This window comes from Amblyomma maculatum, chromosome 9, assembly GCF_055883805.1.
Source record: "Amblyomma maculatum isolate TAMU_Amacu chromosome 9, ASM5588380v1, whole genome shotgun sequence".
NCBI lineage: Eukaryota > Metazoa > Arthropoda > Arachnida > Ixodida > Ixodidae > Amblyomma > Amblyomma maculatum.
The window spans coordinates 3,668,715-3,685,596 of NC_139352.1; the positions used below are offsets into that span (position 1 = coordinate 3,668,715).

Sequence of the window (16,882 nt, forward strand, 5' to 3'; positions counted from 1 at the left end):
TTAAAAATCCAGGGTGGTTCATAATTTCTTCACTGCAGTGTTTCTAACATGCCCACATTCAGTTGTAAGCAATATGAGAAGACAAACTTTGTAAACAAAACTGCAAATTTTATTTCATGGTTAAATTTGACGCCATCTTTTGGATATCATCATGCGCAAAGAGGTAAGCTAGCTAGAAATTTGAAAGACCTGCGCTTAGAACACATTGTCATGGAGTAATCAAAATATTACTGCTCAAAGTTTGTTCCTTTAAACAATGTTCATGACCAATGGTATCTAAAGCTACATGCTTGCCAAAGCTATCTTCAGGATAATATGCAATGCAGACAGGTACAGGAAAGACCAGTAATGACAAAATTCGCAACATGACTAAAAAATTTATTGGTGAAACCACGCTTTACAATACAATTACCAAGTTGGGCTAGCTGTTACCCAACAAGAAAAAAATATACATAAAAAACAACCAGTCATGGCAGTAAGTCAGTACTACTTCAACATATCCGTATAAACGGGTAGAGTGCAAAATAAACTATTTTAACCTGAAGCACCATCTACAAGTAGCTACAGTTCAAACTTCGCACAAGAAATGATGCTCGTAATAATTAGCTAAACCGCGCACAAAGCCAAGGTCAAGCTGCCAAGCAAGTAGAGACTTGCATCAAAGATCCACTCCTACCAGTCAGGAATTTGAAAGTCAATGAAAAGATCAATAGTGAAACAGATACTTATAAAATAGTGGGTGCTGCTCTGGTGTTCAAGCCATCAGAGCTATGGTTGCAACAACGGGCAGTTGATGTAGCTCATCAGGGCTAGTTGGTAGAACTGCATAAAGTGTCCAAATGAACTAAAGCAGCCGAGAAGGAAGAAAACTGCACAAAACAGCTGCTATAGAATAATAAATAACAATAACATCGCTCTGAGGCTGCATTAAGGACTCGTTCATGGCGCACAGCACAAGCACGCACAAATTCCAAGTGAGAATAACCTCAGTCAAAAAACAGGGACGATGGCGATCTACCAACATAGTTTAAACAAAACAAAAGCGTCAGGCACATACAGGGAAGACTTTCGGGTGCTGGATACGTGCAAATATTGGTTGCACCATGATGCACTTATTGGCGGCGCAATAACCGCAACCAAAACGTATGTCTCACATGAAATATAAAAGCGCTCATGTGTAATAATAGTGTAAATTTCGCCATATGAAATGCTTACCAAGCATGACTAAAAAACAAAAACAAAACTATTTGATACAAAAAATTAGCGAATGTCTTCTAACTTCAGAACCTTGGCGATTTCCTTGCCAAGCGCCACTGCTAGCAAAGGAGCCGTGCTCATTGCGATCATTTTGTACTGCTCATGCAGAGGGCCCACAAATTCGAAGTCATCCGGGTATCCTTGAATTCTTGCGCATTCCCGCACGCTTATGACCCTGTCCTGATCAGGGTGGATCACAGGTCCGTGCTTGCTCAGTGGCTCAGGGTTCGCCACAACACCGTGCAGGTAACCGTCCCACTGCAGTCTACCGTAGACACCGCTCCACTGGTCGTTACGATGTCCTGTGTGCACCAAGCTCCAAGGGATGAGTGTGTTCTCTTGGCGGTACATGGGGTCACATAGAGCATTGTCGTTCTCGGCGCACGCGCACACCCCGCGCCGGCGCATGTAAGGGCTTGCCGAACTCAGGTGCGTGTAGATGAGGCGATAGGCCGTGGTGCCATCACTCAGCTTAACCTCCCGATTCGGGAGGTCGCGCCAGTCCGAGCCAGGGACCTTGGGGATTGCTGTGATCCTGGCCTGAGACAAAGGTGTCATCTTTTTGTAACAGTCGTAGTCAACTGCACAGTACCGTTGGTGAAAACGAGAGAAGTCTGATAGGTATCCGCCGAGCTTCTTCTCAGGATCACCGAGGTCACCAATCGCATCCCTCAGAGTTGTTCTCTGGTACGGCGCGGCAGGGGTCAAATTCAGAGGACTGGAGTAGGCGCGACCATCCACGGCAAAAGACAGGTGGCGCTCCGGAACATAGAAAGTATGTGTCGGTAAAGGAAAAACAGGCAACTTGGCTCGTCCGCGTTTGGCACCCAGTATGACGAGGCGTCGGTGTCTCTGCGGCATGCCATAGCAGCCGTCCTGTAACATGCTGCACGACGTCTGGTAACCAAGATCCAGAAGGCACTTGAAAGCCAGGCAAAGGCTGTCACCATTATGATAGCGAACGGAGCGCCTCTCGACAACAAGAATGACGTATGCAGGGTCAAAGAAGGCGCAGAACCCGAGAAACGTGACTAATTGAGAATTTCTAAGCCCCTGTTTGTCGCAACCCAGTGAAAATCGGCAGCTCCTCTGAGATTCGAAGGACGGGCTTCCGCAAACCAAGTCAATCTCTTCTTTCTTAATATCGCCAAGAAATTCGCTCATCCCGCCACTATTGAGCTGCTTCAGCACCATAGAAGGACACACGTGAGGGGTTATCGTCTCAGGGAAGTTCTTGCTGAATGTGGTCAGATGATTAACGTTATCGCCGACTGCAAGTACGGGACTTGCTACACCAGCTTCAGTTAGACCGAAAGATAGGCCCCCGCAGCCACCATAGACGTCGACACTCTTGAGGGTTCTGTGTGACTTTCCTACTCCAGAAACGAGACTGAGGCCAATGTTCTGCTCCTCGGGAGATGGTTTGGAAAATGTTCCCGTTTCGACGTCATAGCACTGTGAAAAATAGAACGGGGGCTGGACCATGTCAAAACAGTTTCCCACACATCCACCTTCGCTGTACACCACTTCGCAGGGAGAAATAATCTCTTTGGCGGCAATAGAAAATGTCTTTGTTGAAAGAAACAAACGGACACTGTCCCTGGAGGTGTCATGGACCTCGCTGTCCCTGTAAAAGGGCTGAACCAGGACTGATTCCTGGCCTTTACCTGAGCAGGAGGCATTGCTAACACGACAGATGCGGTATGGGTGAGGCAATGCAGGATCCGCTATGTGCGGTGGACGCAAAGCTTTTCGGTACCTTTCTGTCAACTCTTCTGATGAAGCTTCAATGGCTGTAGCATTTAACTGTGATCTCTGAGGTAAAAGAACAGCATCAGGATTTACAAAAACGCAGTCATTACGTCGAAGCTTTGGTGTCGTGGATTGGGGAAGGGTACACTTACAGTCCAACGTTACAGACTCCAGTTCCGTGAAAGTGCAGGTCGCGACGTCGCAAAGAAATCTGCAGTAGAACCGCCTTTTTTCAATCGAACCAGGCACGACCGCATCTTCACCGGCTAAAATAACAACACAACAGACGTCCGCCACAGCTGCCAAAGGCACGCTTTCACACTCCATCGTCAAAAAGACTTCGCCCCGGTCACCAGCAAAAGAACTGCCCAGGACGGTCTCTTCATATCGCCTGAACCATAGCAGATGTGCAAATTTCCCACCTTCCCTATCTTCATAAAGTTGCATCACTCGGCCAAGGTAGTGTTTGCCAGGTGACGAGGACTTGATGAGTATGTCGTTTCCAACGCGCACGTTTAGCCCAGTTGCTAAACTGCAAGATGAAAATACGTTCCTCTCTACAGTGGCTTCATGTTTTTCTAGGTGAAAATATTTACAGCTGGGTTCTCTAAAAAATTCCCTTTTGAGGAAGGGCTCCCTGGGAAGCCTCAAAACTTCGCGATCCATGGAGTCCAAGCCCAAGTGGTCTTTACTGTCACACGGATCTCTCTGCTGGCACTGCCTGCGGATGCAGCATTGCTTCATAGTGCCACTTCCTCCATACTTTTTCATGTTGCGACAGAATGTGCAAACCATGCAATCTGGAGCCTGACATGCTTCACACAAGCCGCATCTGTTCTTCCTTGGGGCGTTTATTATCCTTGCGGAATTTTCCCTGCCTTCAAATAGCTCTTCCAGCGTTTTGGCTACAAGTGGCATCACAAACACAGATATCAAATCTTTTTTACCCTTCTTCCTCAGTCCCGGGGGATGGCTACTGCCTTTGCTGGCTTCTTTCATAACTGCGCCAGTAACGCGCATGAGCTCGTAGATAAACGGGCTGTTCAGAAGTGGCGTGTCCTCACCAACAATGCCGGCAGAGTCGTAAGCCTGAATATGGTCCAGCAGGAACTGCGAGTGCTTATGCACTGACTCTAGCGAGAATGGCCCGATATCTGACGGCAGGTCATGCAAAGATTCGAGGTGGTTCATCATGTTTTCAAATGACACGGCGCCGTCAGACTCGATCAGCTTTTCAAGGATGCCTTTGGCGAGGTACGTCTTCTCACGCATGCGCTTAATATACTGCTCGTACTGAGCGCTGGGATCCATGAGTATGTACTCAGCGAACTGAGTAGTTAGGCCTAGCACCACATTAGAGCCACCGTCGTAGCCAGCGGTCCACCAGGACACAATGGGTCCCACCCTTGCAACGGCTATGCCATCCTGGATGGAAGGGTTCTCCGCGCAAATGCTTTTGACGTAACCACTCATGAAAAGCATGATGTCTGCTTCTATCAAACCATCGTCGAATGCGCATATATGGTTGTGTTTGTCATAAACAGTGAACTGCGTGATCTTAAACTGAGGCTGCTCTGTGAGAGCGTCCTTTTTGCACAGTGATGATGTGAGTATTGGGTCGATGAGGGCAATTGTCTCTTCCACTGCACCTTCGCAGTCTCCCTAGAATAAAAGAGAAATCAGAATTGAGATAAACTTGAGGTAATAGTTGAACATTTTTTTACTCGGAAACGAGCCACAGGCTCTGCGAAAATTGGCAGCTTAATCTTTTCTTGAAACTTCTTGAAATTTATCTACGTTATAAACTTTTTTTGGGGCAAACTTCATGGCCCATCCATACACAAAACCACGAAAGCAGATGGCGAAAGAGATGATACCCGTATACACAATGTCCAACTTTCTGCAAACATGTTAGGATCAATGCAGTACATCTAAAGCCTTTTCTTCAAGAGTGAAGTGACAGCAAACATAGCCCCAAATGTTCGACTTCCACTAGCGTTTCTTTAAGTTTTAGAATGACATTTTGGGTGATGTTACGATGCTTGTCACATCCTATTTAGTTTAACATATGCGTGCAAACCCGACGGCGACAATTTAGTGGCGAAATTTGATCTTTCAGACGGAAACTATTTTTGTCAATGAGTCGATTTTCTTCTTTTCGCTAAAGTGAGGCATAATTATCAGTCTAAATAAAAAAATTGCACTCAGAAATGTTTCTGAAGGTGACATATGGCCAAGTGAAAGCCAGATGAACTGTTTATGATCAACGAATTCACTGAAAACTCCTAAGACCAGCGAGTTCACTTGGAAGCGAGATGTCCACCTTCAATGCTGGCCGTCATGTTGCCAACACAATTTTATCACATGCGAGGGTCGCGATCTCTAAACTCAAGAAACAAGACATTAATGCGAACGTACTACGTTAAGGCTCCATCTGAAATAAAATCTCATAATTGTGCACATGTTACCCCAAGTGCTCATACAGCCATTTTATACTGTCATTTCGCAGCGTCAGAATGTCACCTCTGTGTTCATCAGAGGATTTGTGTGCTGAAAGGCACTACTGAGATGGAGTATAAGATGGGGCTGGAGCTAGTTGATGTCTTGACACTTGTGTGGTTGGTCACATGGCCCTTGCTAAGAGTTTCTGCACTATTAGTGAACGGTGAATGCAAAATGACCCTGCTTACCCCGAAGAACGTTATCTCAGGTGGATTGAGCCTCTTCCGGCACTGCTTGCACCAGGTCACATCTCCACCGAAGTCGTCGGCCGAAGTCTTGCGCAGCGGCACAGCCAGAGAACGTGCTCCCCTCTCCCTCTTGAGAGGAGGTCCGTCAACCAAAGTGGACTTCCGTGCTGTTTTCCTGCCAGAACTTCCAGTCTTTTTGCACCCTATCTTGGTCCCGGCCGTCTTTGGCCTCGTTGCCATGGTAGCACCGAGATTGCTTGTCGATGAAGTCTGCAAGTATGGTGCCTCATCGTGCTCAGCAAATGTTTTGCCAGAGCTCACTTCGTCTCGGCAGTTGGGGGCAGTCTCCATGTTATCTTCAATTTTCACACTTGGAGACGCTACCGTCGTTGGGTTTGTCACGCGCTCCTCTCCTGCGCCATGAGAAAAATCATCCTTCCACAGAGTGAAACACACACACACACCCCTGATGCTAGACAACCTTAACACGAAACTAAATTCCAGCCCGTTTGCATTTTCTTGCACAGCATCTTTTTTTTCTTCCCTCCTGTTTAGCAGCATCACCTGTGTAAGTTGCAATTATTTCTGCAGAGTGCAGTGTCTTCAGAAAAAGGCAATTCATGTGCAATACCTGCTTCTGTATTTGTGCAACAAGGCATCCATCGCTGTCTGTGGATGATCTCTGGGTTTATAACTAACAATTCGAAGCACATGCACTCAACAGGAACAAGTCCCTAAATTCAAAGGCTGTATTGCTCTGCAGGACATCTTTGAAATCACTACTGATCTATACGCTTTGATCGAATTCTGCTTTAAAATTCGTGAGCTTTAGTTATGGCGCCAGTTAAACCCTGCACAAAAATATAGCATTTTCTGGTTCACAGTAGGTTAAGAGAACTTCTATGCATCTGCACTGAGCTGCAGAAAACAGCTTTCTCTTATTGACTTCAATCTATTATGCTTAATCATCCTTTTTTTTAATGTCACAACTCGAAGGCAACAGAATCAATCAGAGAGAATGTGAAATAATAGGTGTATGGAAGAGCTAAAAACCGCGACGTAAAAACAAACAAGCATGGGAAACAGTGACAGAGGCCATTGTTTTGGGATGCGTGGCCCCTTGCGCACTCGATAGGCAGGCGACTCATGAAGAGTGAATATGAGAGGGTAATGACCTGCTGCTGGATCAACGTTCACGCAAACAGAGAATAGTGAACTTCCTTACGACCCTGTCGGGGCTGATTGTCTAAATTGCTATGGAAACCGAGCACAGGTAAACGGGGCAGACTATATCTGCAGAGCTTAGAGTCTGCTAACAGTGTAGGCACTCTGAGCAACTTGAAAGTAGTTCGCGGTTAAAAACCAGCCTTAAGCAAGGAGGTTATTAAAAACTGCTGGAGTGGAGGGAGCGCCCATCGAGTGAAGCCTCCGCGACACATGCCTTGTGTATGGGAAGGGGGTGGGGGGAGGAGGGTTGGGACAACTGCATGCACTTTACGGCTTGCCATTAGCTTCCTAATTAAATGATGTTTGAAAAATTAAAAAAAAAACACACGCTACCCTTTTGTTATCTCAATTCTTGAGACTCCCGGACGAGTAATTCACACTGACCTGTAATCCGATATCCAAATTCTGTAGCGAGATCATTGAAAAAACTGATACATACATAGATTCCATTCGTTATGCACCACAAGAGATGCCTCTCGCCGACCACCGTGGCAGCTTTCGTTCTGGCTAAAAATGATGACGGCGTGTTTGCACGCGTGCTACTCGCACGCTCATCTGCCAGCATCATGCAGAGTCGTTCGTTATCGTACCAACTCGAAGAGGAGACCGGCCACCTTCGGTAAAACCACAGACGATGGTACCAAAGCTATTGCCAAGGCACTGACGGCAGTGTGAGAGGAGTCGTGGAAAACTACGCTCGGCGGGCGCCGTATCGCAGGCAAGCAAATCGGAAATGTTCTTTGCTACTCTCTTAACTATTACCTCCGTAATTAGTTACTTTCTAATGACGCACTTAAACATTAGCTGACAGTCATAAGGTAATGCATATATTAGGTCCACCTTTATTCTCAGAGAAGCAATGTGGTTCGTGGCAGAGTGGTTGCGTACTCGCCTCACGCCACGCTCTGCAGGTTTCCGCAGAGCCTTTATTGTTTCTTTACTTTCTCCTGACTTTCGCGTTATAACTACAACGGCGACATCGGCTTTTCTAACGCACACACTAACTCACACAAGGGTTCGAACTAGCGTCCTTCCGCACCATAGCAGAATACTTTAACCACTACATCACAGCAAGTTCTTGTTTCACTGGGTCATATTTTCCTCATCTAACATAACTGCTATTTTGCACTTTATCTCTTTCTCAGGTGTACAAAATGTGGCTGTAGTTAACCGATTGCCCTTTAAACAGGCTCAATCTTTTTCCTGGCTATCAGGAGAGGTCACCAATGTCTCGTACCTTCATAACGAATCGGTTTTTTGCAGCCCTATAACAGAATATCCTAATAGTGCTGGACATTTTGTCGTCTTAGAACGCATGTAATTATTGCTGTATACAGAGACATCTGACGTAGCAATGACTGTCATACAGCCTCTTTTACCCTCACATGCTCTCAGCAGAGCAGCAACGCCCATGAATGCACTTGCGACTAAGCGTTCTGCATATGTAAACACTCAAGGAAGTATCGCCTTACATGAGATTATCGATGCATATTTCGGTGGTCAGCGATGTGTTTCAGTTATGCTCGATCATATTCTCGTTGGAAATACGAAACGCTTCTTCGTAGCACTTTCGAGTTGAAGGCTCTTCAGTCGCAGATATGAACACACACACACACACACACACACACACATATATATATTGCCGCGAAACCTTCAAAACAGTATTTGTTGTTTTTTAACAGCCGCCGGCATACAGGCTTATCACTCTGATTCTGGACCGCATATCAGTTCCGTAATCTTTGTTTGTTAATGCTCGACGCCGCGAGTCACACCTTTATCAGTTTTGCTGTAGCACAAGATGCACCGAGATCTGTCTCGAAGGTTCCGGCCACTCGGGTGTCTTTCCACAATGTTCCAGCCCGTGCTGGTAGCTACTTGCGACGTTATCTAGATTGTTCTGTGCAGCCTTTAAATTGAGCGTTGCCGAGTGTGACGGGGATTCTTTGTTCGACGATCGACGAGCACGTTTGTTTCCATCGCCGCCGCCGAGTTGCTTAGTTCTTTTGCGGGCGCAAGTCAGCCCAAATAAACAGTTTCTTTAGTGCAATCATCGACCCTTCAATTGTGTCATCGACCTCGTCACCACTACGTGACATCTGGTGGAGGTGCTGCCTTTGATCCTTCAAAGGAAGACCCAAGCCGTGTTCCTGTCGCCCTGGAAGACCAGCCTACAGGTCACCGAGCCAGCCGCCGACTTCAAGGCCTACAACCCGAACACGGTCTGCTGCCTGACCCCATTCGATCGTGGAAGGCATCGACGCTGACAATGGCCCAGCCTACAGCACCGGTTTTCTTCCAACCCCGGGAGCCCCCCTGCTTCCATGGACTACCGGATGAAGATGCGGGAGATTGGATGGACCTTTTCGACCGTGTGGCAGATTTCAACGGCTGGAATGACGCCGCGAAACTTAGGCAAGTCTACTTTGTTCTTCAAGGACATGCCCGAGTTTGGTTCGAAAATCATGAGGCAACTATGAAGGATTGGGAGACTTTCAAGGAAGCGTTTCTGACTGCCTTTTCAAGCATCGTCCGAAAGGAAAGAGCTCAGGCCCTCCTTCAGTCAAGACTGCAACTTCCTAACGAGTCTGTCCTGGCGTACATTGAGGAGATGAAGCGCCTCTTTCGCCGCGCCAACCCTAACATGACTGAAGGTGAGAGAGTCAAACATTTAATGCGAGGCGCCAAAAAATCGCTTTTTGGAAATCTTGTAAGAAATCCGCCAAAAACAGTGGCGGAATTTGAAACGGAAGCGTCTGCCATCGAGAGGACGTTGTACACCCAGATGCGCCACTACGAGCGGCCACTTCAGCCAGACTACTCAAGCCACTACCCCAGCGCATCTGCAAGTGGAGAGAACCTTCGTGACCTCATCCGGGAGATCGTGCGAGAAGAGCTCTGCCGAATGCAGCCATCATCGCAACAACCCCAGGTGGCGACGCTCGCGGATGTCGTCCGTGAAGAAGTCCAGCAGGCGCTGGGCGTTCCTGAAGCGACGGCTGCGACTGTTCCAGCACAAGAGGCAACAGCGATGAACTACGCTGGTGCATTACGTCGCCCTCCGCCCCGACGTGATGACTTTCCGAACCCTCGCCGCTACCGGCCTGTTCCTGAAAGCCACCCCTTGGCCCCCGCCCGCCAAGCCTATCAACGACCCACAAGCCCCAGGAAGTGCGACGCCTGTAGGACTGCGAACAGGCCATTATGCCTCCGCTGCGGTGAGGCCGGCCACATTCTGCGCCACTGCCCGTACCGACGAATCGGCCTCCGCGGATTTGCAGTCGACTCCCCACGACCCCGCCCCGGTGAACGACCAAGAAATCGAGAACTGCCTACGTAGCGGCGAGTTGGCGCCACAAACCCGTCGATTCAGGTCCCCATCGCCATACAGGGCCCGCTTTTCGTCGCCAGGCCGCAGCTACGATGACAGTGTGCGAGGAAGATCCCCAAGCCCTCGTAGGGGAAACTAAAGGTAGCAACCTTTGGAGGTGAGGTTGCTATACGGCGAACTAACGAATATCCTCCGCCGCCGACAACGAGTAACGACGACGCCGCTATGAAAACCACGTACGCATGGAAGAATACGCATATATGCAGTGTTAATGCATCAGTTCCATAGAAAGGCGGAATTGCGAGCCGATCTATAATTGAGAGCGCTCTAAAACACAGGCTCCTATTGGTCGCCGCTGCCATCTTGAAATGTTGCATCAAGGGATGCTGCTATTACGTCGAAGAGGCAAAAATAGATGGCGTTGGACACCTAATTATGCACATGGTTTTAGACTATTTCTGTAGAATGCAATCAGCCGGTCATAGCATTTTAGAGCGAAAACAGGGGCGGCATCTCTGGTTTGTAGTAGTGGTTGCGGTGCTAAAGCGGCAACGGCGAACGGCGGTGTGCATTCTACTTGGCCAGCTAGTTGTTCCGACGCCTATTTTGACTTGAAAATGCGAAAGCGGAATGGTCGTGCGACAAACTCGCCGATAAACTGTGATTAAGCTTGCGGTCGACCACTCTGTCGGTGCGACAGGAAGTGTCATGCGCGCTCCGATTTTCTTTTCCTTCGGAGGATTTCAAGTCTCCATAAGCAATGAGCAGATCGTCGGCCTCTCATAACCGGCGGTGAGCAAGCACGTGCGTCAAATGGTTGAAGCCATCTGCTGCAAAGTGGTACACTGAGGGTTGGGTGTGCTTCGCAGTGAACTCACAGGAAATTGTGAAGGCGACATACAGTACAAAAGGAATGAAAATGAGTGAGGTTGGTAGACTACGCTTAACCACGTTGACTTTCCCTGTGCTCGTTCTAACTAAAGCATTATGTGAGATTTTCTTGCAGTCATAAAAATTTATTCTGCCCAACGGACCGTGCTCCTTGGTCGATCTTTCTATTTGTTTCCTAAATAAAAATAAACCCTGATTACACTGCTTTCCATTAGATTTCCCCGTGCGTGTAGGACCACCACACCTCAGACGATGCGTAAAGCAGGAACTAGCTGTTTTACTGTTTTACTATTTGTACGGTTTGTTTATCTCTGCCAGCACGGCGACAGAGGTTACCCACGAGACCATTCAACTACAAAACTGTAGCTGCTTCTAGAGTTTTCCATGATGTTAAACATTAAATGCGGGTTCTTAAAAAAAAAGAAAGCATTAGTTACTTTATTCATAAGGTATATCTATAAAAAGGAGCAAACGGGCTTCTTGATGTGTGAATAAAGTGACGTGCGAGTCACTTTAGTGACTCGGATCACCCCTGGTATCTTCTTTAAAGTTTTCGCATTATTGCTCTTGTTTCGTTGCCAGTCATCGTTTGAGTCAGATATTGACAGGATACACTGGTGTCAAAAGCTAGACAGCAGAGGCTTCTGCTGTCTAGCTTTTGACACCAGTGTATCGTGTCAATATCTTTGTCATTTTTCCCTTTTCACTTTTATTACCGGCAATGCCTTTCTGATCCTTTTTCAGTTATATATACTCTGGGCCGACTCTAGAAGAGTTACCCTACCTACTTTTTCTTCTTTTCCAACCTGACACGAGCCAGCACATAGTGTTTCGCGAAGGTTTCGCATGCATGGGCAATTTACGAGCCCTCTTACTGCTATTTTCACAATCTTAGCGGTTACAGGCGTTACTTGCCATCAGCTGTTCCTTCATCCTCTTCTTTCCTTATCTCTCCAGAGGATTCGCGTACTGTCCTTGCCGCTTGCTTTTCACGCTTATAGGGCTACTTTTAAGCTCACATCTTTCATATCTATCATTGGGTTTGTCGATCGCGGTGCTCTCGGCCCTTTCTGCATTTTTTGCCTGAGGTGTCCCGCCCCGTCACCAGAGCCTGTTTCCTTTGTTTTGTTTTGTGTTCCTCTCCCCTATGCTCCTTATGCTCTAGCTGCCTTGCATATGTAGTCCTTTTCTGCTTCTTTAACCACCGTTTATACGATCTATTTATAGTGTCATTGCTAGATATCATTGCCTCCATATAAATCTTGACCACACCCAGCGTGCGACAGACTCATTCTCGAGTCATTTCCTCTCTTCCTCCTTTTTTCTGCCGGCCGGTGGTGGCGGGCCCTTATATGGTACACAGCAGCATGACCGGTGATGACGTCTTCTCTGAACCATCTCACCCGCGCACACTAGTTCTTGCGCCGGATCCTCCTTTTGAGGTGTTCCCTGTTTACACTTCCACATTCACTGTGGCGGTGCTGTGCACTTCGCAATCAAAACTTCTCTTTCGTCTCTATTTACTCTCCCACATGTGCACTACTATTTGACTTATTAGACGAGCTGGACAACCTAATCAACTTGGCGGCCGGCCACCATATCATCCTGATTGGTGACTGACGCTACGGCGCTCCATATTCTAGATTACTGTACTAATGCCAAGCATCAGACTCGCGTCATTCCGAGCTAGTACAATTTGCTCTAGCACATCCCTTAACCATTTCAAACAATCCCCCCCATATATTCTGCAAAACTAAAATCCATATGCCCGTAAAACCTTCTTCTCTAAAACCGTAAAACAATGTGAATCGTAAAAACAATTTCGGTTCCCTATTTAACCAGGAATTGCCAAATTGAGCGCCCCTGTTCCTACTGCCTCTGGATACCAGAGGCGTTCTGGCAACATTCGCCCTCGAATCTGCGGCACGTTTGCTCCAGACAAAAGTGGCCTTTGACGATTCTTAATTGATTTCGCGCTAAATTCATCTATCTGTGCGTTGGTCGAGTCATCTTACCGCCCTTCCGTACCGCCAGATGTCCATTCCCGCGTTAGACATACAGTAAAATGTCGGTGATACGAATCCGGTTGATACGAATTTCGCGATGATACAAATTCGCGAAATTCCCCGGCCAGATGTACTGTGTACAATGAGCAAAATTTCGGACGATCCTAACTCTTCCGCGCCACTACGGAAGATACGAACATGCGAATTGGGACCGCAACCTTGAGCACTATGCACTACCCGCAAATCTTTGATTCCGCGATCGCCAGCCGCATTGTACGCATCCCGAGCAGTTTGCGGCGACGCATGGTCCGCACTTCGCCGACGTCGCGGTCGCCTGTCGCGCTTACATGACGCGAAAATTTTTTCGCGGTGCGCGGCCCACAAATCACCGGCGTCGCGATCGCAGCAGTTTGCGGCAGCGGCGTATGAGGCGGGCGATCACGGAGCCAGACTGTATGCAGCGCGAACAGCTGGCGGCGCAGCGCGGCCCGCAATCGCCATCTCCTGTCGTGGTTTACATCGTAGATTCACGATCGCTAGTCCCGTTGCATGCATCGCGAGCAGTCCGCGGCTCCACGGGGCCCGCACGTAGCCACCTCCTGTCGAGCTGTACGCGCCGCGAGAAGTCCGCGGAGGCACGTAAACGATGGCCTGCACGTCGCGAAAGCCTGTCGCGCTGTACAAGCCGCAAATGGCGAGCTGGGACCGCGCGACCGTAACAAACCTTATCGGCCACGAACAGATCTGCGCGACTGCGTTTCCAATGCTGCGTACTTTTGTTCGTTTTGATGATACGAATGTTCGGATGATACGAATTTTTTCGCAACCCAATCATATTCGTGTCACCGACGTTCTACTGTAGCTGCTCGTGAAAGCACTCGGTAAGTGGACAGCTCCCGACCTGGATACGCTAACTTCAATCTTGGTTGCCGGCCTCTGGCATGCCCATCCGTCCTTTTTCCTCCTTTTCAACAGCGCTCACTGCATTGGTCATTTTCCCTCCGCATGACGCATAGGGTGGCTCGTCTTCTTTCCGAAGCCGGGTCGTCCATCTTCCCTCCCTTCTTCCCATGGAACATAGTACAAGACTTTATTGAGGCGCAACACTTAGGCGCCTAATACATCGATGGCCTGCTGGACGCTGTTCTTCTTCACCCTCTGCACCAAGCCAGTCCACCCAGGTCCAGATAGTATGGGAGGAGGTGGGAAAGAATCCCGATTGCAATGCAACCGGATATGAAAATAGGCAGTGTTAAACGTGGGCATAAGAGGAAGGGCAGTCGGGGCATGATGGATCGCGACGGAATTTGTAGAGATATAGCCGTGCCGGTGCAGGTTTTATGAGTGTGTTCAACTGTATTTGCCGAAGGATATGAGCCTCCCGAACGGAAAGATTAGGATGAGGGTTGGGGTAGAGCTTGCGGTCTAAGCGAGCAGTATTGTAGTATTCGCTGATGGTGGCGCGAAGAGACACTCTCGACCCGCCCTCCAAGGATCTTGGCCAGGGGATGAACGGTGCCCGGTTACGAGTTTCACGGGCGAGCTGGTTCGCCAGCTCATTGCCGTCAATCCCCGAGTGTCCAGGGATCCATCGGAGGAAGACGGGGCAGGGCTGCAGCGCAACAAGTGCAACCTCGAGCTCCGTGGACAGATGACGTGTTAGACTTTTAGATTGAATGGCACGGTTAGCAGCCTGGGAGTCGGTACTGAGGCACAGGTGGGAGAGAATGGAAACTTTGAATTGCATGAATGATGGCGAGGACCTCAAGCGAGATAATATCCGGAGGGTGGAGAAAGGGGCCGCTAGTGTGCGTGACAGGCGTAGACAGACGAGGATGAAAATGGACCTAGCTTCCGGACCCGCGAGGAGCCACATAAGAGGCATCCGTGTAAGCGACTCCATGGGTATTAAAGGGCGGACTATGATGAGAGGCAGCAGCATGTCGGCGGCCAGCATGCAGGACCGGCGACATATTGGCTGGAAGAGGAAGTACACAGAGGTTTGTGGCCTCTGGAGGGGAAGGAGTTGGCAGAGGGACTGACTGGATGGGGGAAATGTTAGCCTGGTTTAGAAGCCAGCGTCCATGAACTGTACCGGAGAGGCGAGCTATCTGTCGGTCACGGTGAAGGGAAAGGAGACTGCGAAGAGGATGAAAAAGCCCGGTGGCATAAAGCTTATCGGTGGAAGTGGTTATGGGAAGACAAAGAGCAGCTTTAAAAAGGCCGTGAAGAGCTGTTGCAAGTGCGTCTAGCTGGCCCTGGGTGAATGAAAGATATGGTATAAAGTAAAGGAATTTCTTAAGAGCCAGCGTCTGAGCCAGTCGACCGGCGTGAGCTTCCCTCAGGCCAGAGAACCGTCTCACAACTCGGCAAAGTAAATGGGTGAGAGACTGACAGGTAGCAACAGCCGCATGGAGAGCCCGGACATTTTTGGCTGCATGCAGAGGCATATGCCAAGACCACGGCATTGAGAAACTTTGGGGATTGGGGAGCCGGCCAAGGTAAGGGATATCAGTGAGTTGTGAGCTCGTTGATAAACAGAGTGAGTCAAAAGTAGGAGTTCTGACTTCTCGAGCGCGGGAGACAGGCCAGCATGGTCAAGAAAGCAAGAAATGATATCCACTCCCTGCTGAATGGTGCCTTGAACGTGACCAGGAGATCCGCACGAGCACCATAGTGTGATGTCGTCGGCGTAAAAAAAAGTGTTGAAGATCGGCAATAGACGATAACTGAACTGCGAGAGGAGCCATGGCGATAATAAAAAGGGTGGGTGAAAGAACGGCACCCTGCGGGGTACCCCGAGTGAGACGGTCGGGTGTAGAAGTGAAGTTCAATACTCGGAAACGGGCCTCGCGATTAGAAAGAAAAAGCTCGAATGTAGTTTTACATGCGGAAGCCGCAGCCGGTGCTGGAAAGGCAGGTAAGAATATGGTCATGGGAGACGCAATCGAATGCCTTGCGGACATCGACTGTGACCAGGGCGTGAAGCTGAGAGCTACCACAGGCTAAGAAAGTATGCTGAAGTATAAGGAAAAGGTCCTGTGCAGATACGCGGGAACGAAAACCAATGAGAGTATGAGGGAGCGAGTTTGAAACCTCCAAATGCCTATTAAGCCTAGTGAGCGCCATTCTTTCCATCATCTTGCCGACACAGGAGGTCAGAAAAATGGGCCGGCAATTTGAAAGGGCTGGAGGCTTACCAGGTTTAGGAATGAGAGAAATACGTGAGGAAGTCCAGGACGATGGCAGAGAGCCTTCTTCCCAGGCGGTGTTATAGAGGCTCAGAAGGTGCTCTTTTGCGTTATCGGGAAGATTGCGAAGAGCGGAGTAAGTGATTCCATCTTCACCGGGAGCCGACCGAGTGGCGTTAGCAAGAAGTGCAGCTACAAGCTCGCGCAGTGTAAAAGGGGCATCGAGGTCATTGCATGCACAGCCTGTGTATTCAGGGTAACAGGGGGACAAAGGGGGTGGGAGATAAAGATCTGCAAGGGTTTCGAAAACCTCATCGGGAGATTTTGTGGCTAGGGCTTTAGCAAGAGTCGGGGCAGGGGCAGTGGTGGCACCGAGGAGGGTTCGAAAAAGAGTCCAGGTTGATTTTTTATGGAGCGCCGTGTCAAGATTGTTGCATAGGGTATTCCAACGAGAATCCTCAAGCGTAGCACAATATGTCACGATATCGTCTCGCAGCGTGGTCTGCAGTTGGATGTTGCGGGGTTACAGCCTGGCTGTTC

General features: G+C 48.7%; 1 protein-coding gene across 3 annotated transcripts in view; it reads right to left on the reverse strand.

Annotated features, from left to right (window-relative positions):
- Positions 1 to 349: 349 nt before the first annotated feature.
- Positions 350 to 16,882, reverse strand: part of LOC146178113 (DNA (cytosine-5)-methyltransferase 1-like) — a 160,157-nt gene continuing 143,624 nt past the window's right edge. For all 3 annotated transcript variants that reach the window (XM_084577941.1, XM_084577942.1, XM_084577943.1), the window contains 2 exons: positions 5,700 to 6,112; positions 350 to 4,671 (listed from right to left, as the gene is read on the reverse strand). In XM_084577941.1, the coding sequence (XP_084434067.1) occupies positions 1,261 to 4,671; positions 5,700 to 6,112 (3,824 nt within the window). In that variant the 3' untranslated portion in view covers positions 350 to 1,260. The remainder of the gene's footprint in view (positions 4,672 to 5,699; positions 6,113 to 16,882) is intronic.